General features: G+C 52.6%; 2 protein-coding genes and 1 long non-coding RNA gene across 8 annotated transcripts in view; 1 reads left to right on the top strand and 2 right to left on the bottom strand.

Moving 5' to 3' along the window:
• iqgap3 (IQ motif containing GTPase activating protein 3) overlaps window positions 1–9,711 on the bottom strand; it is a 38,095-nt gene extending 28,384 nt beyond the window's left edge. For all 4 annotated transcript variants that reach the window (XM_088621521.1, XM_088621522.1, XM_088621523.1 and 1 more), the window contains exons 1-9: window positions 9,364–9,711; window positions 6,790–6,877; window positions 5,883–6,039; window positions 5,327–5,404; window positions 4,126–4,202; window positions 2,951–3,018; window positions 2,066–2,179; window positions 1,075–1,253; window positions 215–296 (exon numbers count right to left, since the gene is read on the bottom strand). In XM_088621521.1, the coding sequence (XP_088477647.1) occupies window positions 215–296; window positions 1,075–1,253; window positions 2,066–2,179; window positions 2,951–3,018; window positions 4,126–4,202; window positions 5,327–5,404; window positions 5,883–6,039; window positions 6,790–6,877; window positions 9,364–9,397 (877 nt within the window). In that variant the 5' untranslated portion in view covers window positions 9,398–9,711. The remainder of the gene's footprint in view (window positions 1–214; window positions 297–1,074; window positions 1,254–2,065; window positions 2,180–2,950; window positions 3,019–4,125; window positions 4,203–5,326; window positions 5,405–5,882; window positions 6,040–6,789; window positions 6,878–9,363) is intronic.
• A 247-nt stretch (window positions 9,712–9,958) lies between these two features.
• ttc24 (tetratricopeptide repeat domain 24) lies at window positions 9,959–26,489 on the top strand. Of its 2 annotated transcripts, none has more exons than XM_088621533.1 (14): window positions 9,959–10,119; window positions 11,444–11,736; window positions 12,648–12,944; window positions 13,914–14,115; window positions 15,210–15,416; window positions 15,922–16,050; window positions 17,388–17,509; window positions 18,337–18,456; window positions 19,051–19,130; window positions 20,024–20,166; window positions 21,486–21,657; window positions 23,930–24,009; window positions 24,425–24,473; window positions 24,848–26,489. In XM_088621533.1, the coding sequence occupies exons 2-14, from the start codon at window positions 11,500–11,502 to the stop codon at window positions 24,954–24,956; spliced, it is 1,947 nt and encodes a 648-aa protein (XP_088477659.1). In that variant the 5' UTR covers window positions 9,959–10,119; window positions 11,444–11,499; the 3' UTR covers window positions 24,957–26,489. The 2 variants fall into 2 exon arrangements, with proteins under 2 accessions (XP_088477659.1, XP_088477658.1); XM_088621532.1 differs by having other exon boundaries at window positions 9,963–10,119; window positions 19,048–19,130.
• Window positions 16,754–26,505, bottom strand: part of LOC148639889 (uncharacterized) — a 41,460-nt gene continuing 31,708 nt past the window's right edge. For both annotated transcript variants that reach the window (XR_015930712.1, XR_015930713.1), the window contains exon 2: window positions 16,754–17,811. This is a non-coding gene — a long non-coding RNA (uncharacterized LOC148639889). The remainder of the gene's footprint in view (window positions 17,812–26,505) is intronic.

The raw sequence follows: 26,505 nt of genomic DNA, 5'->3' as shown, positions 1-26,505 counted from the left end.
ATCCAGGTGGGGTTGCACATATTAATAATAATATTAAGAAGAATATATTCTCAACAAGATTCCCTTTCTCCAATTTTGAATTATACAGTGAAAATATTTTTTTTGGGGTCACCGCAGCTGTTTGGAAACAAAAACCTGGTTTCTGTTTCTTTAAAAAAAAAAACAACAATCTAATTATTCTCCTCCACCCACCCCCAGAGCAGATAAAACTCACCATTCACTTTGTTGATGTTGCCTTGGATTTCTGCCTGGGTCAAATACTCCTCGTATATATCTTTCTCTTCAGAGCCATTGAGCTGGGACAGAGATGGAGAGAAACAGTCAGTCACTTGTACTAAAACAATAACCGATAGCCATCAGTTCAAAAGGCCTGTTGTGCCCATCAGAACCACAGTCATTTTTTGATTGACAGCTACACCCCCTGTACCAGGGAGAATGAAGACATTAGAAAGCTCCTCTGGCACGCCTGCCATTATCACACAAACTCCCACAATGCCTTTCAGGAGAGCCACAAGCTAGCAGGCCACACCAACCCCACGAACAGGGCCCTTCGAGGAATCCTGGTCACAGTCAGCTGGCGAGACAGCTCAGGTTCGAATCTTCATCTACAGGCAGGCAGAATTCAAAACCCCAGACTGCAACCAAAACAGTCCCAGACTCAACTGAGTCCTGACTCTCTGTGGTCATTAAAAAAAAACCCAGGGAGCCTCTCGAAAAGAGTAGAGGTGTTACCCCGGTGTCCTGGCCAAATTTCCCCCCTGGCCTTTACCAGTCATGGCCTCCTAATAATCTCTGAGCTGGCTTCATCACCCTGCCCTCCTCCCCACTGAGAGCTGGCTGTGGTGGAGGGGATCCCCATTACCAATAAAGCACTTTGAGTGGAGTGTCCAGAAAAGTACTATAGAAGTGTTTGGAATTATTATTATTACTGTATAAAAAAAAAGGTTTAAAGTTGAAAACGTGGTTTTTCTGTCCTGCAGGGGGCGGCCGAGCGCAGTGCTGCTGTGCGTTCACGATACGCTCCACGCTGACCGGTCTGGTCCAGCGAAGGCGGGTTAAGCTGGTGGTACCCACCCTGCCCCAGGCGCGGGCGGCCTTCTGCGTCTTGGCCTGGTGCAGCATCTCCTGGTAGACGGGCACCAGGGCGTCGTTCAGGGCGGTCAGCATGGCGCTGGGGTTGCGCAGGGCCAGCGCCGTCTCGGCCAGGCAGCCACGCGCCACGGCCTCGTTGATGGCGATCACCGCTGCGTGGACTGCCGGGGCAGGGACAGAGGGGGGGACAGGTCAGAAACGGGCGAGAGCAAGTTCTGTGCGGGCACGGCAACCGGGCAGCCCCGAGGAGCCCGGACCCGAGCGGGACACCCCTAGCATCGCCAGAGACAGGAGTCTAAAAGGCCGATAAACCAAAACCTCTTTTCCTCTCACACCGATAAAGGAAAACACTCAAACCTCCGCAGCTTGACAATCTTCTATTTTTTGGGGGGTTTTGTTTGGCAAACCAAACAGTTCTGTGCACAGACGATACCGGGTGATGGGCTGGGAAGCAGCATTTTTTTTTAATTAGACTGCCGACTCGTCCAAATTCACACAGCTGGAAAGGTTCCAGTTTGAACTCTGGGCACCAGCTGACACCCAGCCAATGGGAAGAGAGAGAGAATTGCAGACCCTCCCAGATCTGAGCTCCTTCATCAGGCCCTTGTGTTGGGGGGGGGCTGGATTTTAACACGTACAGCAGCTGCTCCAATCACAGGCCGCTGGGCTCTTTTGGCTGCATCACTGTGAGAATCCGAGGCAGAAACCATGCATTTTATACACAAAACAATAGAGCTGGGCTTCCCACCCGAAGATTAATTGTTTTTCTGACTGTTCTTCTACTTTTTCCCCAATTCAGACCTTTCCTCTGCAGCTAACAATCTGACACGCCTCCCTGCCTCTCTCCCCTCTGGGAGGGGCAGGCAGGGTGCCCCCCCACACATCAAGCGCCTCCCTTCTGGGCGACACGAGCTACACAAAGGGAAAGAGAAGCCGCCGAGCGCAGCGGGACTCCAACGAGCGCAGCGCCCACCTGCTGCTTCGTCCACCGACAGCTCGTTGGCGAGGATGCCCCCGATCTTGCTGAACGCCGGCATCTGGATGCCGTACTTGTCCAGCTCTCTCTTCATGTTGTTGATCTCCTCCTCTGATGGGACACGCAAACCAGAGAGGCACTTGAGGAAACAGCTCAACTCCGAAAGAGCTCACCGCCGGCGCGTACTGGAGCAGTACTGGAGCCAGCCAGCAGGTGGAGCCCCACTCTAACCAGTGACTGAAACACACAACCCTGTACTGTGCTTTCCAGTACCAGGTTACAATCTCTCTGGCCTGTAACACAAAATGCTCCTTGGGGCAGCATTAACCCAAAGTAGTACTTCAAGGGAGGAAATCTGGACCTGAACATAAAAGAGCATGCACATCTATTCTGTTACTCAATTCAAGAATGAATCTTCAAATAAGACCTTGGATTAATAACATATGAAAAGATTAATGACCAAGTTAATCTAAAATATTTGGTCTCACCTCAATCATTCTGTTACTGAATTGCTTATTGATAACATAGGATCCTTTCCACGAGGCTCTTGAAGGATCCCAGACATCCCCTTCAGAAACAAGGCTGAGAGGAGATGTCCAGACCCGCCACAAGAGTTCCTATCCCCTGTGTGAATGTTAGCCCTGAAGCGGCCCTCTGGGCTTACTCTGTCAGTAGCTTGTGGGATTTTCTTATATTGGCTCAAAACTTACTCCACACCCCCATAGTCTTCTGTTAATAACTAGAGAGATTCTGTGCCTTTCACCAGTGTGCAATCCTCCTTTAAGGCCAGGAAGTAGCGTCCTGACCCTTGCCTGATGTAATTATACGAGCTGGACAACCAGGTGAAGTCACAGATTTCGCCATTAAAAAAAAGCAGTCTACCTGTGAAGTTGACTTTGCCATACAGATCCTGTATCTGTGGAGCCAGCCCCAGCCTGAACAGGTAGAGGCTACAAGACAGAGAAAAACAGCTTAGAGTTTCTAGTTATCAGAAGAAAAAAAACACACTACAAATCCATCAATCAAAGCGATGTCTTTAATATGATTCTTGGAGAGCTAAGAGCTTTCACCGAAAGACCTATTGACCCATGTCTCTCCTTCAACAGGTCTTTATTGGGCTTGAGTGTTTGCAGCCCTTCAGACAGGTGGCTGAGAGTAGATGAGGAAACAGCAGCTCCAATCCTGTAGGTTTTACAGGTGCTCTCCAAACAGCTGCTGCTAATTAAATTAAATGGACCAGGGGCTCCTCAGGCCATCTGATTCGCAGCTGAACGATTGGATCACGTACGTCCACCCACCCATTCTCTCGTGAGGGTCCGGGCCTTGTTAAGGCTCTGTTTACCGTCTGATAAACGGTATCGAAGCATTCGGTCAAAGACTAACAGATTACAGAACAGCTTCTACCTCCAGGCAATAATACTGCTAAATAACCAAGCTGCAGCTCCTTCAGCAAATCACCCTTAATGGCTACATGGACACAGTTTTCATTATATTCAGCACACTGCACTACTTAGACATAAATATTAAATACACCCTGGACACATAGCAGCTCTATTTATACTGAGCTCTGCCTGAGTTTATTTTATTCTATTCAATTTCTATTGCACTATTATGTAACCTTATTTTGTCACTTGAATTTTGTGATTTTACCCCCCCCACCCGGTGTGCTCATAGAAAAGACACTTCATTGCCAGCAGCCACTGCTGCACGCTGTATTGTTGTGCATTTGAGACACTTTGATTGATTAAGTTCAGAGGTGGAGTTAAAGCTACAGAGCCCTGCAGCCCATGAGAACAGGAGCTCTCACTGCCAGCTCAGGCTCATGGGACCAGCGCGCTATCCTTCACGCCCACTCCTTGGCCAGAACAGCCGATGATCTATCGGGGGTCACCCAGGGGCGAGGAAGACCCGAGACTGCCCTCTGGAGAGCACCAGAGCCACAGGCCCACCCAGGACAGGAGCATCTGCAGCCAGTCCACCCCTGCACACACCACCCGTCTCCCCGCAGCCTCAGACTGTGGACGGCGCTGTTCGGACCCCCCGGCCCGGGTACAGACCTGAGCGCGTGGATGCAATACACCGTGCGGGGCATGTTCTTCTTGTCGTAGATGTCCGTGGTCTCGGGGTAGAAGATCTGCGAGGAGGGAGCAGGGGTTAGCACAGCACAGGGGGTACCACAGGGCGAAAGGGGAGCGAGGTGCCCCCCTCTCTTCTACGAGACGTAAGCAGCTTGGTCACCCCCACATTCGTGCGGGCTGCTCTCTCAAGCTCTCGCGTCTGGCTGTCAATCATTGGAGATCCAGTGCCCATCCAGATCTTAGAGGGGAACTGCAGTCCTAAACGCTCAGACCGGGTACTAAATCTCAGTAACAAAACCGTAACACTGACATCATAGAAAACGTTGACAAATTTCAGATTCAACACAAAACCGTGACAGTACAAATCAGTAGAAAGAGACGCAGCCCTTCCTGCTCACTAGTCACAGTAAGGACTAACGCACTGAGCTGTAATAGCGAATGAGTACAGGTTGTGCTGCAGATGCTTCACCGCAGAAACGTTCCCACAGGATCTGCATCTGCAAAGTAAACAAGTTCCATTTATCGCCAAAGCCGTCTCGAAACCGAGAGCAGTAACTCTGTTGGATTAAAAAAGGTGTTTTCACAAGCCTGCTTGTTTACAGTGTATCAAGGCCACAACACGTCACCAGAGGTTTCATTGCCTTTTCCAGAATTGCACTACATGGTGCTGCACAGGCCTGGAACTTCAATCAATTCCGTGATGTAAACTGGAGTTTAACTTTTACTGGGGTCTGAAATTCCCTCATCAATGCAGATTCTTTCTAACCCCGAAATATATAAACAGCTTTGCAGTTCCCCTTTAATCTCACTTTCTCAATAGGTAATAGAAGAAAGGTTACAAGAGACAGGAGAAGATGGGCTGTCTAGCCTGCTGGTGGTTTAAAGGCATAACGATCCAAGAATCGTGTCCAGCCTATTCCTGATAAAAGCCAGGATATCAACTTCAATAACACGGCTGGGTAGCCCGACTCCCACAACCCTTTAAAATTTTGTTTCAGGACTTCAATATTAAAAAAAGATTTTCTCAAAAGCTGTGCTGGGACCATCAGGCACCACCACCTCTTGCTGGGTCTAAATGAGCAAGAGAGAGGGACGCTGGGAGCCGGAAGGCTCAGGTTGGATCGGACAGCGCGCGGTGCCGGACAGACTCGCTCCAGAGAAAGAGGAAAACATCCCGTACCGACGGCAGCCCGACTTCCGCCAAGGCGCCGCGCCAGTGGTTGATGTTGTCCGTGTGCCGAAAATGCAGCCCCGTCGCCTGTAGTCGCCAGCGAAAGAAGGAAAGAAAAGAAAAAAGAGAGAGAGAGAATCAGAACAGCAAGGTTAAACAACTGAGGCTAAGATCTGAAGAACTGAGGTGAGCACAGGCTGGGTTTGCTCAGTGGGGTTCAGAGCATTGCACATTGCCACTGCCTTGTTAACGCAGCTGTGATCTCTCAGCTAAATGAACACGTTCCAGGAACCTTGCGAGACTGCTCGAAACACACAGTGGGTTTCTTCAGGGGTTACGAGCCCTAACGCAAGTTAGGTTCCTCTTTGAGCTCATCTGACCCTTGGTTCAAGGACAGCCATTACAGCCCAGTGAACCCTCAGGCTCGGAAACAAAACCTTTAAGAAGGAGCTGTAGGCAACTGAGACTCCACGCCGCCCCTTGTACACTAGAAGTGTCATGTGTCCGTTTGGCCAGCACCCACAGCACCCCGAAGAAATCCGACGGCCCCACCCCCCCGGCTCACCCTGTAGCGGGCCTGGTCCAGGTCGTAGATCTTCTTGAGCGGGGCGGCCCGGGGGGCGAAGCGGTGCCCCAGCTTGGCCAGCAGCACCCCGTTGCGCAGGCCCTCCTCCAGCTCCGTGGGCGGGGGCAGCTCCTCCTGCAGGACGGCCTCCATCCACCTGGCCCGCCGGCAGAGAGACGGACAGCCTTACTGCACAGGCGCGCCCACTCCTACACTTGTATAGCGCTTCTCTGGACACTCCACTCAAGGCGCTTTACAGGTGACACCCCTACTCTTTTAGAGAAACGCCCTGGGATTTTTAATGACCACAGAGAGTCAGGACCTCAGTTTTACGTCTCATCCAAAGGTTGGCACCTTTTTTACAGTACAGTGTCCCCGTCACTATACTGGGGCATTAGGACCCACATGGACCGCAGGGTGAGCGCCCCCTGCTGGCCCCACTCACACCTCTTCCAGCAGCAGCCTTAGCTTTCCCAGGAGTCTCCCATCCAGGTACTGGCCAGGCTCCCACCTGCTGAGCTCCAGTGGTGCCAGCCCATGAGTCGCAGGGTGATACGGCTGCTGGCCACTCACTGTCAGCAGTGGGCAGTAGCGTGAGAACCCGTCGTTTGTAAACCCGGACCGGACCGAAGCGTTAGGCATCAGGATTGTCTCCTGGGTCCTGGTGATGGGAGATGCTCCCCGCTGCCTGAACGGGCCGCTTTGCTCTCAAGGGCCCATGACAGGGAAACGACAAAACGCGTTTAAGAGCAAGTTTCCCCATCATGCACCTTGCTACCGAGATTGACGTCAGCGGTCTCGGCTTCACTCTCCCGGTCTTCGCTCACTCGATGGGAAAGCCCCAGCCCCAGGGGATCTGGGGGGGCGTGCCCAGGTGGGGGTAACTGTATACGCAGGGGGCACTGACCTCTTGGCCTCCTCCAGGTGGCACAGGTACTGGTAGGCCACGCTCTGGACGCGCCGCTCGTCCATCTCCTCCGCGGTCAGGCGCTCGACTGCAAGACACCAACGCACGCCGAGTGAAAGTCGGCAGAGGGCAGGCGCTGCCCGAACACTGGCAGCGGGCGGGGGACAGGACGATCCTTCGTCCAGCAGCAAAGCAGCTGTGTTTCATGCACACACTGAAAACACGACATCAACAAAACATCTACCCCCCACGTACCATATCCATGTCACCCCACCCACACAACCGCAGCAGGCAGAAGGCGGGGTACGCCCTGGATGGGACGCCAGCTCACCGCACGCACGCACGCACACACACGTGCGTGCACACCAGGGCCTGTTTTCCCAGGAGCTAGCCTGCCAGCGGCGAGGAAACCCACACAAACACAGGGAGAACATGCGAACTCCACACAAACAGCACCCCCGGGTCCAGAACTGACCGGTTCACTGCGGCTCCACCACAACCCTATAAACATTCTCCCCCACCATCGTGACATGAAGCCCCTATATTTACACCCCACCCTCTTCCCTGTCCCCTGACTGCACCTGGGACAGCACTGTATGAGACACCAGGCCTGGCAGGTGACAACTGGACACCCGAACCAGACCGACCGACCCTGACTTGCATTGCCATAGGGACTGGGGGACCCCCAACGTGCCTGGGAGCTGGGATACAGCCCAACCACTGCTGTAGCTAAGAGAGTGACTGGACCACAGAGCTGGGCTGCAGCAGAACACAGGAGGGGTGTGTGTGGGCCTTCAGGATCGAGATCGGGAAACGCTGGCCAGCGGATCAGCACGTCCGACCAGTCTGCACTGGGATTGACGATCTACAGGCTAGCCTGACTCAGGCGGCTCATGACCTGCCACGCGTTTCCTGCTCTGTGAGGGTCTGGATCTGTTCAGCCCGGGGTTCCTAATGTTCTGTCCTGTATCAGTAGCTGCCTAAAGGGAAACACTGTCGCGACGCGAGTCTCTTAATTAATCAGAACAACACTCGAGGCCTGGAAAGGGCCGGCAAATTGGAACGCCAGTCAATGAGCTAAGCCAGACCTGAAGGGTATTCAAGAATTTATTGATTCTTGAAATCAATAAATCACAGAGCTTGTGCTGGAGTGGGAACGAGGAATGGCCAGCTCCGAGATTCAACGCGAAAGGCAAGACATCGGGGCAGGAGGCTCGGTCCGGTTCTGGCGCTGGTCGGACCCGGATCCAGACCAAAACTCTGGTCAGATGAGCTCCTCAGCAGTGGCCCCGGAAGAGACCAGAACCGGGACCAGAACCGACCTCCCCCGGCCTGTATGCACAGCTAAAACAGTCACACACCGTCCTCGCATCTTAAGCGTGCCTCGGGGGGCTTTTAAACAGACCCCTCGGAACAGGAGTGTTTGCCGCTACCCGAACTGTATTGTTTGTATCCTGTGGACAGGAGCCCGGCTAAGGCCATCCAGTGAGGAAATAACTGTAGGAAGCCCAGTCAAGGTGTCCGTGTCACAGCAAACCAGGGAGAGCAGCGTGTGGGAAGCGGGCAGTCCGCCAGGCGCGCCTCCATTGAGCCGGCCCTCACGCCCGGCGCCCACCGCCATCCCCACGAACCGGTCTGCCCGGCGTGATTCCGAGATTCCTGGCGTGTTTCACCTGGGGGGTGATGACCGGCGTCGCCACTTCCGCTTGCAATCGTCTCCTATATATATTGTAACGCAACGGGGGCTCAGGCGGGCGCCCTTGCCGCATTAGGTCACTCAACAGGGACCCAGCCCGGTGAACCAAAGAGAGATCTCTCTACAGCCCAGTAGCTGTAGTCCTGCTATCACAGGGAAGGGCGGTGACGTCACCTGCTCTGGTACGCCGGCTCTTACACAGAACCTGTCGGCCGTAAGCGTTACACTATATATTTGTTTTTTAGGGAAGGTGCGACGTCTGCCGGAAACGGGAGAAAGTCGTGCCCCGGTGCTGTCAGAAGGTAAAAGCGCTTCACGCGTGGAGGTGTTTGGCCTCGGGTGCGAACTTCAAGAGCGCTCGACACCCCCCCCCACCCGAACCTCCAGTCACGGACGGCGCGGGCTGTGTCGCGGGCGGCAGAGCCTCAGGGAGAGGAACTCCGAACCGAATCCGACACCGACGGGCCCACTGCAGTCCGGCCGGGGCCGCCCGGTCCCGCTGCTCGACCTGAACACTGAAGTCCAGTTCCAGACTCAGCCGCCATTCCTCTCCCAGCTCTGAGAGCCGTGCAGGTGAAACACTGGGACGGCTTTGCTTTCACAAGGATATTTCGTTGCAGTGCGAAAACATCCCCTCAAACAGCCGAGCTTGTCAGGGACGCGCAGGGCAGCTTAAATGACATTGTTTATGCCAATACAGCACAATCTCCCACAGACCCCTACTGAGCTTTTATATCCGTCTCTACGGCCCCCAGGCGAAATCGTCTTTACAACTAATTTCGGAATCTAGTAATTAAAAAAAAACGGGAATAAATCCTGACCTAATTTTGACATTAAAAATGTTTCTTGTTATTAGTTATACAGGCGTGGTGACTTACATGCCGAACGCGTTTGTCCCTCGCAATCGTCCATATTCCTTGTCAGCCTGTACCGCGTCCACTCAACGCCAAAAAAACAACAGGTTTCCTCTTTTTCCCCACAAACAAACTCGGTGCTCACTGGCTAATTCGCAATATGCCTCTTTTAGGAAGAAAATTCCTTTGCTTCAGTCATTCTAAGAAATAACTTAAGAGAAAACCAGGAGAGAAGCGCGATATCGCTGGCACAACAAAGTTCTGTTAATTTTCCGTGTGCCTCCTGTTTGAATATCCCGCCGTCTGCCGGGATAAGACAGCGCCGCTCCCATTGGTCGGGATCCAGGTGGGCGGAGGCCCACCGCCTCGCCTTTGAATTATGGGAGATGTAGTCTTTTTTTGGGATCCCTTCTTGTGGTTAGGCTGGGAAGCAAGATCAGACTTTGGAGAACACACGGCTCGCATTTTCACCGCTTTCGGAAGGGCGTGTTTTCCTTACGAAATCAGGACCCGAGCTGCGAAGCTGCCCCCTTTGGACCGTGTTTTATAATCCAAGGTGGCCGCCCGTCTTGCTCCCGGCCCGGCGGCTCTAGCGGGCTTGCGAGCGAACTGGTTGCTGGGGCAACCGAGGTAAACCGAGCACGCGGAAACCGATACACCCGCGCAACAACACGGAGCCCGGGCTGCGGTCAGAGCATCGCGAAATGATACAAAACCGAGCTCGATAAAGACGTCAAAAAAACTCTCTACTAATCAACCACAAGAGATGGGAGGACTTCTGTAAGTACAGTACAATGGGCTGAGTTCTGTAATGCAATTCGTCGCAGGAGAGCGATTCCTAACTAAGGAAATACAGCTTGTTCTCTTTGGCTACCAGCTCTTGTAGTGTCTTTAAAGACACCTCTGCCTGGCAACTAAACAGGACAGGAGCGGCCGCGAAATTTACATCCCTACATGATAGTTTTAATAATTCACATTGCAACGCTACGGGGTTCACGTGGGTATGCGCCCTCGCCGCTGCCGCCTCCGGTCGGGGCGCATACCCACCGTCGGGGACTCGAACCCGGACCTCCGGTGACACTCAACAGCGACCCAGCCTGTTGACCCATAGAGAGATCTCCCGGTCCCTGCCATTCACAGGGAAGGGCGGTGACGTCACCGCAATGGAGGCTGTATGCGTTACAATATCAAAGGCTGGTATAATGCAGTCTTGGGCTGTAAGAGCCGAGCTGTCTTGAGTTACAGTGTAAGCTGTGAAGCGCGGTGTCTGCAGGAGCGCCGCGGGGTCAGTGTGAGAGCAGGCCGACAGCGAGGGCGGACACCCCGCCCTGTCTCTGGAGACCGGGGGCGCTGGCCGGGTGACGCGGGGCTCGGCGGCCGCTGAGCGGGGCCACGGCCCCAGCGAGAACGGTGTGCGGGATTCCTTTTCCACACACCAGAGAAGCTTGGTTTGCAAAAAACAAAAGACACAGCAGCAAAGTCACCGAGCGAGTAAAAGTAAAAAAGAGGTGTCCATCGGTTTCTTAATCTTACTGCGAAATTGAAACCTTTTATTCCACAGCTAGGAAATACAGTGTCTGAGGTTTAAAGAACTGACCTGCAACAACGATTTTTGAGAAGGGGTGCGAGAGCCTATATTGAGCACTGAAGAACTACAGACTGCTGTTCAGGTCGAGAAGCAGTCCTGTAGGGTGTCAGTAATCCAGAGCACTCGCCACTATACCGCAGTGTAACACCACCTGTATCTGAAATGTCAATTTACAGCTGAGATTTGCCTTTTCGTTTGTATGATTCCGGAAAATACACTGATGAGAAAACTCTTATGAGCTACATTTACCTCGCTGCCTTCCTGATATACTCTAGGCTAGAAATACATGGCTAAATATTTGTGCCTTGTATTTGTCCTCCTGTTTTTCTCTATACAGCCAACTATTGTTGCGTGCCCCATATTACTCAGAAAGCAGATGAACCCTGTGTCTCTGGAGGGCTACATCATGTTAAGATGCAGTATACTGTCTCTGTTTGGGTTTTACAAGCACCCTGTCGGTGTTAGTGTGCCTTGTGTCTGCTTGTGTGAAATGTCGCTCTGTGTTTCCTACACTAGATGGTGACCCACCGTAACTGGGCCTTGATGTTGCGGCGTGGCCTGGCCCTGGTCTAATGGCGTCAGATGAGGTGACAGTGGCCCCCCAGGCCTCATCCTCAGCTGATCATGATCCCAGGGGCCACAGGAAAAAAGGCAGGGCCCAGTCAGAGAGGGTTAGCGGGGGAGCTGAGCTCTCAAAGGCCCGGGCAGAGATCGAGGAGCTGACCGCCGCTGGACACCAGGCCTTGCTCCGGGGCGACAGACCTGAGGCGCTGGCCTGCTTCAAAAAGGCTTTCCTGGCCTCCTTGCAGGTGGGTGGGTTGCAGTAGCCTCACGCAGTTCGACCGCCTGCACCTGGGCAGACTTGGCCTCCATCTGATAACATCTGTGACAAAACACCAGGCACAAAATAGAGCAGGCACAAACACACTTTCAGGCAACAAACACATCCTCTTTGGGGAACATAGCCTTGTGCATCATGAGGAGCCTGATACAGACATTTAGACCGCAGATATGGAAGTACTTTGGGAGAACCGGGCAGAACCACAGACGGGCACTGTGCCTATTTTAATACTGCAGGTTATGATAACAGTACTTTTAGGCAACCAGCAAACACAACAGGCAGACATCAGGAGAACTATATCAGAACTATATGGTGCTTTTCTGGACACTCCACTCAAAGCATTGCAGGTAATGAGGATCTTCTCCATCCACACCAGTGTGCAGCCCCACCTGGATGATGCGCCAGTCCGCTCCCCACACACCAGCTCTCAGTGGGGAGGAGAGCAGAGTGATGAAGCCAGTTCAGAGAGGGGGATTATTAGGAGGCCATGACTGGTAAAGGCCAGGGGGAAATTTGACCAGGACACCAGGGTAACACCCCTACTCTTTTCAAGAAACACCCTGGGATTTTTAACGACCATGAAGAGTTAGGACCTCGGTTTTATGTCTCATCCGAAGGACAGCGCCTGTTTACAGTATAGTGTCCCCGTCACTATACTGGGCCATTAGGACCCACACAGACCGCAGGGTGAGCGCCCCCTACTGGCCACACTAGCACCTCTTCCAGCAGCAGCCTCAGCTTTCCCAGGAGCCTCCCCTCCAGGTACTGGCCAGGCTCCCACCTGCTGAGCTCCAGGGGGCTGCCAGGGTGGCAGGGTGGTCCAGCAGGAATGGACCTGAGGGGGTCAGCCCGGCTGACGCCGCTCTCTTGTGCCCACAGTGCAAGGACAGCCGCGCACACAGGGCCTGCGCCTTCAACCTGGGCGCCGCCTACGTGGAAGCCGGCAAGGCACAGAAGGGACTGGAGTTCCTGCGGCGCGGCTCGCCCGCCGAGGGGGGGTCCCGGCGGGCCGACCTGCACTTCAACCTGGGGGCGGCCCACGAGGCCCTGGGGGAGGCCGGCCAGGCCACCGAGCACTACGGTCAGGCCGCGCGGCTGTACCGGGAGCAGGAGGGCGAGGAGCTCAGCGAGGCCGACGCCTGGATGAAGCTCGCCAGCTGCTGCCTGCACAGTGAGGTCAGAGCTTGGACCCCACCAGCACCCCACAAGGGGTGCAAGCAAGGAGGGGTTCCTCTCGCTGGGTTGTCCAGGGTGTCCTGTAGTGCATTGATGGACAATGGGAGCTGTTGGGGTTTCCAAAAGTGGAGTTCTCAAATTTGATCTCATAGGTGGGGGGGCGTTTAGTGATCCCAACAGCATGATTGGGTAGTTTGCTGCAGCCACCCACAACCCTTTGCGTACAGAAGTACTTCTCCGGTTTTCAGCCCCGAATGTGTAGTTCTTTTTCGTGGCCCGGAGGGGAGCAGGTCATGGCCCCATTGCTCCCTGCCTTCCCTCTGCCCTTAAAAAAGAGATGAGGAGTTACTGCCACCGCCAGTGAGGTGCCACCTCTGGCTCCCGCCTTAGGTCAGAGGATCAGAGTCCCGGTCCAAGACGCGGGACTGCTGCACGGAACCGGTACCACCTGCTTGTGCCACTCCTGCTCCGTCACGCCAAATAGGCCTCCTGGGCAGCAGGATTTAGAAGCAGCAGGGAAGTTTAATAACAGATAAGATAACATTTTATTGTCCCCTGAGGGATTTTTTATGGACACCCAGCACTCCTGTACATTGAATTAGAATGCAAAAGAAAAGAAAAACATTGCACATTATTCTATTACAAAAAACAAGAAAAACATTGCACTCTATTGCACACGTACAGTATAACACATAACAGCACGTATCATTTCTGACACATCACTAAACATATCGCACTCAAGTGGGTTGTAAGAGTCGGAATTGTGTTTATCCTGGACATTTGCGTTGACGACTGAACCGCGCAGTGTAGACCAGGGGAGGCAGCCTGCCGGTGTCAGAGCGCACAGCCGGCCCAGAACGCGAGAAACCCCACAGAGCCCATTCCGCGCGATCCGTCCGCTCGGGCGCGGTGGGCTCATCGCTCCGAGACCCGCCCAGCGTGTCCGTCTGCTCTCTCCCGGCTCCGCAGGACTGGGCGGAGGCAGCTCGGGGTTTCCAGGAAGCGGGCCGGAGCTACAGGGCGGCGGGCCGGCCGGAGTCGGCCGCCGTGGCGCTGCGGGAGGCCGGGAGCTGCATGCTGCGGAGCCGGGCCTTCAGCGAGGAGGACGTCCTGACCGCGCTGCGAGGCTGCTGGGAGCTGGGCGAGAGCGTCCAGGACCAGCGGGAACGGGGTGAGCGTCCTTGGGGACCCCCGGGGGAAGAGGGGTTGCGGGTTTCTCAGGGCTCCGCAGGAGTGCCGCGCCAAAACACGGCAGCTCGTTCACCCTCGCACTCTCTTCCAAGGGCCAGCTCTTCCGATACTGCGGTTCAGGAATGGAATCTGTTTTCTGTTATACACACATGCCATTTGGAATGGGCAGCTGGCTGGGCTCTCCAAAAATGGCTCCCGCGCTCAGTCGAGGGCGAGAGGGACGCTCTCCTCTGACCTGCCCACGCGTAGAGACACGCCCCATTTCACCTGTCCCGAGCCCAACCCAGCCCGATCAAAGCATTTCATAGTGGTGCCGCCTCAAGACGAGTCTTCTGAAACAGGCCCTCTGGCTTCTTTATCACCTTGATAATAATAATAATAATAATAATAATAACTCCTCACACTTCTATAGCGCTTTTCTGGACACACCCCTCAAAGTGCTTTACAGGTCATGGGGATCCCCTCCACCACCACCACCAGTGTGTATCCCCCACCTGGATGATGCTCCAGTCCGCTCCCCACACACCAGCTCTCAGTGGGGAGGAGAGCAGAGTGATGAAGCCAGTTCAGAGATGGGGGTTATTAGGAGGCCATGATGGGTAAAGGCCAGGGGGGAAATTTGGCCAGGACACCCCTACTCTTTCTGAGAAACACCCCGTTTCTTTTTTTAAACAAGATTACAAACACACTCTTGAATCATACAGCACTGGGTTTGCTTCTCTTTGACATTCGTGTTTTACGTCTGTAATTGGGAGTCATTTTTACATCAAAACGCAAGGTATTCACGGGTCGTTATGGGTGCAGTTGACACTCATCGGGGATTCGTTTGCCTGGGACTGTCAGCCCGACACTGCGGCGCAGGACAGTCCTGCCTTGGGTCCTAACTCTGGGACAGTCTCAGCTTCTGCGGCCTTGCTTTCTGATAGCTGGTGAAATAACGAGCCTGGAGCTACACCCACTGTGTGTTGTGTAGGTGTGCGGCCTACAGGAGCATCTTATCTCCTGGGGATTCCGCAGCGCTAACCTCGGGTTTCTTTTCCCGGGAATCTCCCTCGGGGCTGTCCGGCGCTCCAGGGGACCTGTACAACGACGTGGGGCTGGCCTTCTCCCAGCTGAAGCGGTTCCCGGAGGCGGCGGCGGGCTTCGAGAGGGCGCTGCCCCTGGCCGGCGCCGAGCCGCGCAGGCGGGCGGTGGTGCTGCAGAACCTGGGCGCCGTCCACAATGCGCTGGGCGAGTACCCGCAGGCGCTGGAGTACCACCGGCAGGCGGCGTCTCTGCACGGTGGGCACCCTCCTGCCCGCACACTCCCAGCATGCTCCTCCTCCGTCCCTCTCCCTTTATACACGCGTGAGCGTCAGCCAGCAGTGCCATCACAGGAAGAGCGCTTTCGAAAAAAACACGGCTCTTACGCTAAGACAGGGCCCCCTGTACATCAGATCATGACAGCGGTTCCATACGAGCAGAGCAGATCCCTGGCTTGTTCGCATGATAGTTGCTTCTTGATCTAAGGCCCTTGAGAAACCCATAATGGTGGAAGATTCTCATAAAGCATGGTGAAGTGTGCAAGTTAAATTTACATGAGAGCATTTCAATAATTCCCATTTGGTGGGGACAGTGTAACAGTGGGTAAGCCCCCTTTCACCATGACGTAATAATAATAATAATTGCTTACACTTCTACAGCACCTTCCTGGACACTCCCCTCAAAGCGCTTTACAGGTAGTGGGGTAGGCCCCATCTGGATGATGCACCATGATGATGATGCTCTCTCTCTCTCTCTCTGCCAGGCTCGCTGGGCAATCGCAGTGCCCAGGGCCAGTGTTTCAGTAACCTGGCCTTCGCCCTCAGCCAGCTGGGAGAGCACGAAGAGGCTGGGGAGTGCTACCTGCACGCCCTGCAGGCCTTCAAGGACACAGGTGTGTCCAACGGCTCACGACCGGACAGCCCACCAGCGAGTCGTGCTGTTCCGGCTCTTCTACCTCTTCGAGGGGAACTGCGATGCTATTTTTAGATTTTGGGGTTAGAAAGAATCAGCATTGACAAGTGCATTTCAAACCACCATAAAAGTACAGCGTACACAGTAATTTGTAAAACCCCCAATCACAAAATAGACACAAATTTCAGGTATGTGCAGCACCATGTTCTGCAGTTTAGAATGAGGCAACAAAACGTCTGGTGAGGTGAAGCGGCCCTATTGCACTGCAAGCAAGCAGGCTTGTAAATGCAGCTCTTTTAATCCGATATAAATATTGCACACGATTTGCAGACAAATTCAACTCTGCATGCGTCTCACATCAGAACATTTCTGCGGTGAAGAGTCTGCTGCACAACCTGCACTTATTCACTCATACATCACAGTATATTAGTCAGTACAGTGACTAGTGAGCAGGAAGGGCCGCTTCACGTCACAATTCGAGGGGGCTCGAATGCAAGTTTGTAAGAGCGACTCACAGTACTTTCACGAAGTTTGTGAATTTATTCTCTAAAGGCAATGAATTTGTTACTGAGATTTAATAACCGGACTGAGAAATTGGGACTGCAGGTTACTAACCACTAAGCCATAAACCTAAAATTCCTTATTTTTATTGTAGAAACCAAGAGATTCAAGCCTGAAGTGTCCGTTCGTCTAGCCAAGCTTTATTGTAGGCATACAAGGAGCAACACATTGAGGCTTATTATTGTGTTGCTCAGAGGGGATATGGCTCTACACAGCTTATATATACTTTTTTCTTTGCCCTTTGAGGTAGCCTTCTCAAGAAACTCCAGGACTCAGTAAGCATTTAAAACATTCTGTCCCCATCAGGGAGTTTAGTACAGAAGATGGGAGTTCAGTACAGGGAGGGAGAAGCATCTGTGCTCAAGCAGGAGTGAAGCTTAGAGTTTAGCATGTGAATTCAGCAGGAGTTCACAGCTCCTACCACTATGTGGGTACAGAGTAGCATACAGATGCTGCTAGCAGACTCCATCATTATGAATGGCCCTGGTCATTTTTGTGGTGTATTACATTCTGGAGGTCAGGTTGGAAAGTACAGTGCCAGTTCAGTTCAGCCATAGCAGGAAGTGTTGTTTCCCAGGTGATCTCCTCCTCTCTCTCAAGTCACAGGATTCAGCATTTCCCTCTACGATCAGAGCACACAAGCTTTATTGTAGGCATACAAGGAACAACACATCTGAGGCTTATCATTGTATTGCTCAGAGGAGATATTGCTCTACACAGCAGACAGCCTGACTCCCTCTCTGTTGCTGTGCGCAGGTGACTGCCAGGGTCAGTGGCAGGCCAGCGAGGGGCTGGGCGCTGCCAGGTTTCACCAGGGGGACCCAGAGAAGGCCACTGTCCACTACAAGCAAGCGCTGGCGCTGCTGTCCAGGTGCCAGGCAAGGACCCCTCTCGTCCAGCCAGCACTGATGAGCCCAGTCCCACCACTATTCACTCCCGCCTTCCTCCACCACTGCCGGACGAGGGGCTGGGCAGGACTCGGGCACAGACCTGTCTCACGGGCCTGAAGGGGCTCCTCCTCCTCCTCCCCCTGGGCGTTCGTCCTGCTCCAGCCAGACCCGCGACACTCTGCTCTCCCCGCTGCGCGTCCAGCCCGCTCTGACGGCGACGCCACGCTCTGTCCCTCCTCCAGCTCCTGATCCCGGAGCCAGTCCAGATGTCATTAGCTCAGCGTGTCTGTCTGGGGAGAGATAGGCGGGTCAGAAGCGCCGGTAAAGACAGCCTTGGTCCTGGAGAGCTCGAGTCCAGCAGGTCTTATAGGCAGCACTGAGATCATCAGCTCTGGTCAAACAAGAGGTGTTCAATTAAGTCATTTTATCATCGGATCACCTGGAATAAAAATCCGAATATTCTTAAGCCCTCCAGGACCTGTGTTCTGAACCAATACTTGGTTAATCGACCAAGTGTTCATAATCTTTAAAAATCAAGTGTTTTGGGGTTACCTACTATAAGAATAACTGTATTGGGGCTCTCTGGGATCAAGGATGAGATCCCTCCCAAATGGTTATTTCAAGTTCACAATCCTAAAGAAATCCATGCCTGAAAAGAATGTATTACGTACCTGTGTGTGAAGTTATTTTCTGCAGAATTTAAGCGCAGATCTCTGCCAACAGCTCTTACTTTTTGTTTTGGTGGCGCTGTAAGGGTGACAGCGCCCCCTGGTGCAGTCCGCTGGTACTGACGCGGAGCCCGGTGTGTTTCACAGGACTCGCCGCCCTCCGCGCAGGAGCGCATCGTGAACAAGCTGGCCGACGCCATCCAGTACAAGCTGTCGCTGCGGAGCCGCTTCTCGCACGGCGGGGGGATTGTCCCGACCGGGCCCCCCGTGAGTCCTGCCCGATCGTTTCCCAAGCACGAGCCGGCAGGGACTGGCAACGCGCTTCTGATCTCCAGCCAAATTCCCCGATGAGCCTCGGCAGGGAATTTCTCACCTGATTTCAGGAGAAAGTCACCTTTGCCCAGTAGCCCACTCCAGCGGCTCCTTGGGGGTAACAAGCTGTTGGCGTTCAGCTGAATAGCGCTGTGTGGGGTGACTACGGGGTCACACACCGCCCATCTCCAACGTCTGGAGAGCTGCCCTTTGACCAGGATCCCAGCAGGCAAGAGGAGGCCATGAAGAGTGTGAAGCTGGAGAGGGCCACACGCTTGCCTGGCACACTGTAGGGGGCCACACGCATACGATTATCGCTTTTAATAGCTTTTACAGCAGGCGGGCCGAGGGGCATGGGAGTGTTGCTGGGCTTGCCCCCTCCCCTGTCTTTAGGCTGGTCTGGTGTCCTGGGCTCCAGGACAGGCTCACGGCGGGGTTGGTGCTCGATTCCCGAGCTCCAGGGCAGCCGAGCTGTGAATGGGCTGAAGACACCCCTGTTCGCGCCCCGAGACTCTCGGGTGACCCCCCTGTCTCTTGCCTTTGCAGCAGCTCGTCCGGGGAGGCAAGCCGATGTCTCGGACAGGCCTGAACACCTATGACGGGCTAATCCTGAGAAAGCCAGCTCTGCGGTAAGGGCTGAGTAACTCCTCCAGCTTTACTTTAGCTTTACCCTAGCTTTACTCCAACTTTACTCCAGACTAATCTTAGGCTCTCAACAAGACTGGGCTGGGTCGCAACTAGAACCGGAGAGACTCCACTGAGGACAACCAAGATACTGCTGTAAGTGGTGGTGGGGACCAGTAAGTGGCGCTGTTCCTCCGGGACCAGATTGGTCAATCTATCTAAAGCCCCAGCATAGTGATGGGGAACACTGTGCTGTAGGAGGGTGACCCTGCAGTCTCCCGACTGCTTGGTCATTAAAGATCCCCATGACACCGTTTATAAGAGGGGTGTTCACCCCACGTTCCTCCAAGGGTCCCCTCCTTTGTGTGAAGCATTTTCATATCCTTCAGGATGTACAGCACAGGCTAGGAATGACAGATTATAAATGATCTATTTCCTTTCTAATTTGGAAACGTTTCCGTCATGTTTGTACTCTCTTCTTCAGTTTCTGTTCTGGTTATGTACCATGCTGGTGATGAGCCACAATCCAAAATTCGGACATTAATTGCCTAGCCTTTAAAAGAAAGAATTAATAACACAGGGGAATGAGATACAAGATTTTTTGCCAGCATCCTGCAAAGTTTTCTGCACTCTGCAAAGTTATAAAAAGACTCTGCAAAAATGACTGATAGGAAGTGTGAGGAGGGAGCAGGTGCAGCACTGTTAATGTGTCCTGCCATGACCCCTCCCTTTCACCTCTACAGAAGCAGTTTACCATGGCCGTAGCTTGGCTAGCCTGACGTCCTGTCAGGTAGTAAACTAAGGCAGTTCCCTGAAGGCCTTGATAAAGGTGAAAACGTGCATCACGCAGAACTAAGCTGTTCGGAACTCCGTTTTACTATCCCATCCTCCCCTGCAGGATGGCTCATGTCAAGGGCCCTCAGCCCTCCCCCCCGGATCACCGCCAGGCAGGAGCAGGCCATGACATCCAGGAGCTGGAGTCCAGCCTCAAGCCCAGAGAGGAGCCTCCGGAGCAGCTCGGAGCAGCTGACCCACACCCCGGTAAGGACGGCCGTCCCATCTGGTGCGGAGGTCTCTCGAGCGATGTGTCAGAAAACCGTCCCTGCTAACATCACGTCTCTGTTGGCATTAAGGTTCTGTGCTGCTCAATTTAGCTCGTCCTGCTGTGCCGTTTGTCAAAACCTCCCGAGCATCGTCAGAAACCAGAATGTGCTCTCTGGAGACATCCGATGGTTTTCGTTTCATAATAATTCAACAGGGGTGGACAGGCCAGGAGCTTCTCAGGGCAGAACATATGAGATTACAGTAGCCAGAGAAAGGCGAGTTTACAAAAGTTATATGTTATAAAAGTTATATTAAAAAATAATCATTCATTACACTTATATAGCGCTTTTCTGGATACTCAAATCAAAGTGCTTTACAGGTAATGGGGATCCCCTCCACCACCACCCCCAGTGTGCAGCCCCACCTGGATGATGCGCCAGTCCGCTCCCCACACACCAGCTCTCAGTGGGGAGAGCAGAGTGATGAAGCCAGTTCAGAGATGGGGATTATTAGGAGGCCATGATTGGTAAAGGTCAGGGGGAAATTTGGCCAGGACACCGGGATAACACCCCTACTCTTTTCAAGAAATGCCCCATCACTATACTGGGGAATTAGGACCCACACAGACTGCAGGATTAGCGCCCCCTACTGGCCCCACTAACACCTCTTCCAGCAGCAACCTGAGGTTTCCCAGAAGGTCTCCCATCCAGGTACTGACCAGACTCACACCTGCTGAGCTCCAGCTGTGGGCTGCCAGCTGTGGGCTGCAGGGTGATATGGCTGCTGGAAAGTGTTTTTTAAACAAACGGTTCTGTTCCAATATGAGTACAAAGGACAGGTCACTCTCAGCCTCTATGGCCCCAGACTTCCTTCTGTCATCCCTAGAGCCCCACAGATGCCATTCATGTATTATTACAAGCTGAACAAAAATGTTAAGAAGAGGAGGTCCAGCCTGTTTTTTCCATGAACTGTATGAGCATCCGATCTGCTACATGAACCCTGCGGTGGCTCTGTGGCTCAGGATCTGTGCCTGTGGCTGGAAGGTTGCCGGTTCGTAACCCACGGCCGGCAGAGGAATCCTACTCCGTTGGGGCCCTGAGCAAGGCCCTTAACCCCAGCAGCTCCAGGGACGACATATAAATGGCTGACCCTGCGCTCTGACCCCAAGCTTCTCTCCCTGTCTGTGTGTCTCATGGAGAGCAAGTTGGGGTATGAGAGAAGAAATTCCTAATACAGGAAATTGTATAGGGCCAATAAAGTGATCTTAATAATTTTAATATTAAAAGCCAAAGTGCTGGTTTGCTCCTGGATTTGAGGTCCCACAGCCCCTGTGCCTAACTCGGCCCCGGAGCTGAATGGCGAGGAGAGGCTGAGGCGAGAGGAGGCGGAGAGCGACACTCTGACCGTCGTCACGGAGTCCGAAACCGAGCTGAGTGACCAGCCCGCAGGCGGACCCAGTTACCAGACGGTGGCCACCGAGACCAACAGGCACGTTCGTTTCCCTGCACACACCCCTCGCCCTCACACACCGAGCCCCCCCCCCACTCTCGGCTACAGCTCTCAGATCAGTCCCACTCAGGGCAGAGAATCACGACAGTCCAGGTCAGTCTGAGGTCAAACAACGAACATTCCTGCACATTGATGTCAGATCCGACTCTCTGCGATTCTATAGGCCATCTCTCACCACGCTTTCCGGTCGGTCTTGGACTTTCCCTTTCAGCTGTTCTATGCCTAAGCCAGTGTCCGTTTTGAGGGCGTCGAGCCACCACGTTCTTTGGTGACCTCTCCTTCTTGTCCCACTGACCATTCCGAGCATCATTGCTTTCTCCAACAAATCTGATCGCATCACATGACCAAAATAAGTGAGCCGGAGTCTGGTGAGCTTTCCCTCAAGCGAAATTTCTGGGGCTAATAAAATGACTTCAGCCCGCGCAGCAAACTGATAGCCATGAACATTCCTCTAGGGACAGCATGGAGCGCTTTGAGAGTGTTTGGAGCACTTGGTCATTAAAGTGTCTAATCCGGCTTGGGTGATGAGCAGCTCCTGGCCCACTCAGACTGAGTGAGAAGGTGGAGATGGGACAGAGCAGGCATGCTAGAGACGAATGCGAAGGGAGGGGTTTGCGCGCCATATACTGTCTAGAGCTCATTTCATAATGATGGCGATGGAGTGAGACTGTGTGTGATTGACGCACTGATTGTCAGTGTTATCCCTCCCGAACCTCCATCCCCCATTAATAAAGCCCATGTATAAGTACAAGAAGTTCTGGCCATTGAGTGCTTGGAACAATCTGTATTGTTAGTTAATTACTTGAGAAATATCACAGACAGAAAAAAACTGCATTGACATAGTACACAGTGCTGCAGTCAAGGTGGGACTGGCAGTACGCAAACAGGAGAAGCCTCTCAGCGTAGGAAACCCTCGCTTCTGTAGCTTCACATGTGCAGCCGCCAGTGCTGTACAGACGTTTTGGCCCAAAAGAAGCTAAGTGTTCTAATCAGCAGGACGTCTTTGATTACATACTCACCCAGTGAGTTTTAAGACCAGGCCCTCCTGCAGGACCGCACACCTGAGACGCGCTCCTCCGACACACCCTAACGAGCCACTAATTGATAGACGCTCAGGAGAGGTGGCCCCAACTGGAGGAGCGGCACCTCTCCCGCTGGCATCACTGCGAACGCCTGCAGACACAGGGCGGCCAGGGCTGCTGTCTCCTGGAATGCCAAGGGGACCCCAGAGGGCACGCACCTCGACCCCGGGCCCCACATTGCAGCGTGGGCAGTTCAATCCTCCAATCCTTGGAGCTGGCAGCCTTCAGCAACTATAGTTTAAACTCTTTCTGAGCTGTGACAGTGTCACTCGCTCAGAGATAAAAACGCTGTTCTGGAAATGTGGTTAACCCTTCGTCTTACCACACGGTTTGACATTAACTAAAACAACACAAGTCACACGGAACTTCAGCTGCCATTATTGGGATTTTCAGGGCATCATGATAGTTTAACCCATCCCACTCTTTCCCTAAACTAGAGGAGGACTAGATAGGATTATATTTTCTAATTATATGAGCCCTGTCACTGCAGACCTGCGGATTGTGCATCTGCAGGGGGAGACACAGAAAGTGGCTTTCAAGTCCATCAAGCGCTGAGAGAGCACTAATGAACTGGGAATCCATCTTCACTGCATGAATAAAGGAGAAAGCCAATTAAGTATTCTAATGAGGACCCTGAAGGGCAGTGACTGTGCTTCGTCTGCACAGCTTTCCTTAGAGCCTCCATGTTGTATTCCCATCAAAGGCTGTGTACCAATGACACTGCCCAGGGCCCTTCCCTGTCGGCTCACTGTTGTCAAGGGAACTGACTGGAATATTGTCACAGAATCCGGACCGAAGAAGCGCAGGTGCTCGGAGTGCCTGATTGCTTTTTGCTTAACTGGGCTCTTGCGCATATAGAGGGATGGGGCTGAATCAAGAAGCCTGCCATAGATAACAATAGCAGCAGGTCAGGAGTTCGGAGCTCTAATCAACATTTCAGACTTCTGTCCTGCATGTAATCTGGAATTACTTTAGAAATGTGAGAGTCTGAATACTGAAAGACAGGACTTGTCATGAGTTTTCTCTACTGTCCAGTGAAGGAAATCCACTAGTTCTGATTGTCTTTGTTACCGACACACACACCTTGCTGTGACAATGCTGCTTTATGTAAATGCAGGTTCATATACCCCTAAATATGATCAGTTGCCTTTTCCCTTGCTCTGTTACAGGAACCTGAACAACACCTACCTGCAGCCAGACCATCGGTACCAGAACCAGCTGAAAGACACCCTGGGCCCCCTGCAAAGCAGTGAGTGTGGTTACTGCAGTAGCTGTAGAGGCTGGACTACAACAAAACAACATCCCAGCATCAATCACAAATCCAGGCTTCAAAAGACACTCAAAGCTGTAGTCACAGAGGCTTTAAAAATCATGGACTGCAGGTGGATCAGCCAGTATTGGCATTCATTGATCCAGGGGTTACTGGTTCAAGCCTGGGTCACGTCATCCTCTATCACTGACTGGGATGCTCCAGGCAGGAGTGTCCCGTCATTTCTGTGATCTGCAAACGTCTGCAAGTTGTATTAGGAGGCACAATTAATTCACACAATCCACACAACTCTGCAAAGCAACTGCATTTTTAAAGGAAATCATTGATATTATAGTAGTACAATGAACCCTTATCAGAAGACAGGCAGTTTCACTAAATCTGTTCTCCCCTACAGGTGAACACTTGTACGAGACCTTGAAGCTGAAAACTGCAGAGGTGAACGGGTAAGAATGTCACCATGTTTGAGATAATGGAACTTAGACATGTCCCAAAAGCCACACCAAACCCTAGGCCCTTAGTCCAGAAGGAGGAGGGTCTAAACTGAGTAGTTATTATTAAAAGATAGCTTTTCAATTTACATTTGGGGCAAAAGAGCAAAGTCATTTTTATTTACCTGTCACTTTCAACAACAGCTGAACTTCCAGCTAACTCTCCAACATTGAAATCCTCTTCAGAAAGAATAAGACATTTCAACAGCGTATCCCCTCCCCCCCCCCAGCAGGGGGTGCTGTTGCTCAGCTCCTTGCACAGTTAGAAGAAGAATGTGGAGGTCTCACCGGGGAGAAGGACAGACACCTCTGTGCTGTGTGTGTTTCAGGGAGGGCCCCCCGGCTCGGAGGTCGGACGCGTCGCTGGGAGACGAGGGATACAGCCAGGAAGTGCCTGCTCACAGGAAGTCCCGTTCGAGGGTGTGTGCCGTCATGTGACGCCCCCTCCCAAAAAAAAGAACGAGCCACTCCGCCCTCACTGGATTGTTTCCTTTTTACCACTCTGCTGCTTTCCCATCTCTGAAGGGTTTTGACAAGGATCTGTACCGCTGTCAGATTTGTGAGGCTTAAAACACTGACTCACGGGCAGTGATTATATCACACACAGGAGACAGGCTGTGTAGTTACAATAACGGTTTGTGGGTCGCGTGACTGGCCACAACTGAGATTCCCTCAAGACACCGCCCAGAGCCTCCCTGGGGGAAAGGGTGTGATTCAGGCTGGGCTCCTGCGTACTGCAGCGAGAGACGCACCGCTCCTCCAGTCAGTGCTGACTGTCCCATCAGGCACAGCACAGCTCCTTGTGTGACGGGTGAGTCCAGGAGCACGAGTCAGAGCAGCACATCTAAGTGTGTCCTTCTCCACCAGATGGTTCAAATGATAAAGGTCAAAGGTCAGGTGAATTAGATCCAGCCTCTAGGTATCGACCACTGATGTAGATCCAGACTCTATGTATTGATCACTGACGTAGATCGAGACCCTAGGTATTGACCAGTGATTTAGATCCAGACTCTAGGTCCTGACCACTGGTGTAGATCCAGACTCTAGGTCCTGACCACTGGTGTAGATCCAGACTCTAGGTCCTGACCACTGATGTAGATCTTGACTCTATGTATCGACCACTGATGTAGATCCAGACTCTAGGTCCTGACCACTGGTGTAGATCCAGACTCTAGGTCCTGACCACTGATGTAGATCTCGACTCTATGTATCGACCACTGATGTAGATCCAGACTCTAGGTCCTGACCACTGATGTAGATCCAGACTCTATGTATCGACCACTGATGTAGATCCCGACTCTATGTATCAACCACTGATGTAGATCCAGACTCTAGGTCCTGACCACTGATGTAGATCCAGACTCTATGTATCGACCACTGATGTAGATCCAGACTCTAGGTCCTGACCACTGATGTAGATCCAGACTCTAGGTCTGAGTCTGAGCTTTGCTAATAGTTGCCTGTGACTGGGATACTCCAGACAGAGCTGCAGAAATGACTGTGTTGGTGGTTTTGCTTGAGCTCGGTGTGACCTGGATTATGAACAGTTTGCCATGAAGGTCTGGCTTGTCTGGCCACCTGAGAGCTTCCACTGATCTCATTCAGAGAAACAGGGCTCCACCATCAGACCCTTGTTGTGCCGTAGAGTTTGCAGTGTGCTTCAGATCTGTGGCAGTGAGCTAAGCGGATGTTACCAGCAACTGATGATTCAAAACGAAAAAGGAAAGTCAATTTCCTATACAATTAAATCTACAGTTGGGATTTCATTTCTCATTGCAATGCCTACGCTGTCTGTCCCTGGAATTTCTGCACTTCCATGACCAAAACGAGGAGCAAACTGTACTCCGGATTGGAATATTTGAAGTCAACTCAGATCCAGAATTGATAATAATCAATGGCAATTATAAACTTTTGCATTCCTTAATTGCTTAATATTAATGAGGCTGCAATAAAAAAAAATAATTCAATTTGTGTGTTTTGTCACGTG

Source organism: Lepisosteus platostomus, chromosome 26 (genome assembly GCF_059453375.1).
Source record: "Lepisosteus platostomus isolate fLepPlt1 chromosome 26, fLepPlt1.hap1, whole genome shotgun sequence".
NCBI lineage: Eukaryota > Metazoa > Chordata > Actinopteri > Semionotiformes > Lepisosteidae > Lepisosteus > Lepisosteus platostomus.
The sequence above is the reverse complement of the archived record's forward strand: the minus strand, read 5'-3'. Positions and strand labels throughout refer to the sequence as shown.

Excerpts from the sequence above, each read along its gene's own strand:
- ttc24 (XM_088621532.1), top strand. The coding sequence starts at position 11,500 with ATGGCGTCAGATGAGGTGACAGTGGCCCCCCAGGCCTCATCCTCAGCT. Across the intron at positions 16,051-17,387 it reads GCAGGCCTTCAAGGACACAG|GTGACTGCCAGGGTCAGTGG; the intron begins GTGTGTCCAACG and ends TGCTGTGCGCAG. Across the intron at positions 17,510-18,336 it reads CGCTGCTGTCCAGGTGCCAG|GACTCGCCGCCCTCCGCGCA; the intron begins GCAAGGACCCCT and ends TGTGTTTCACAG.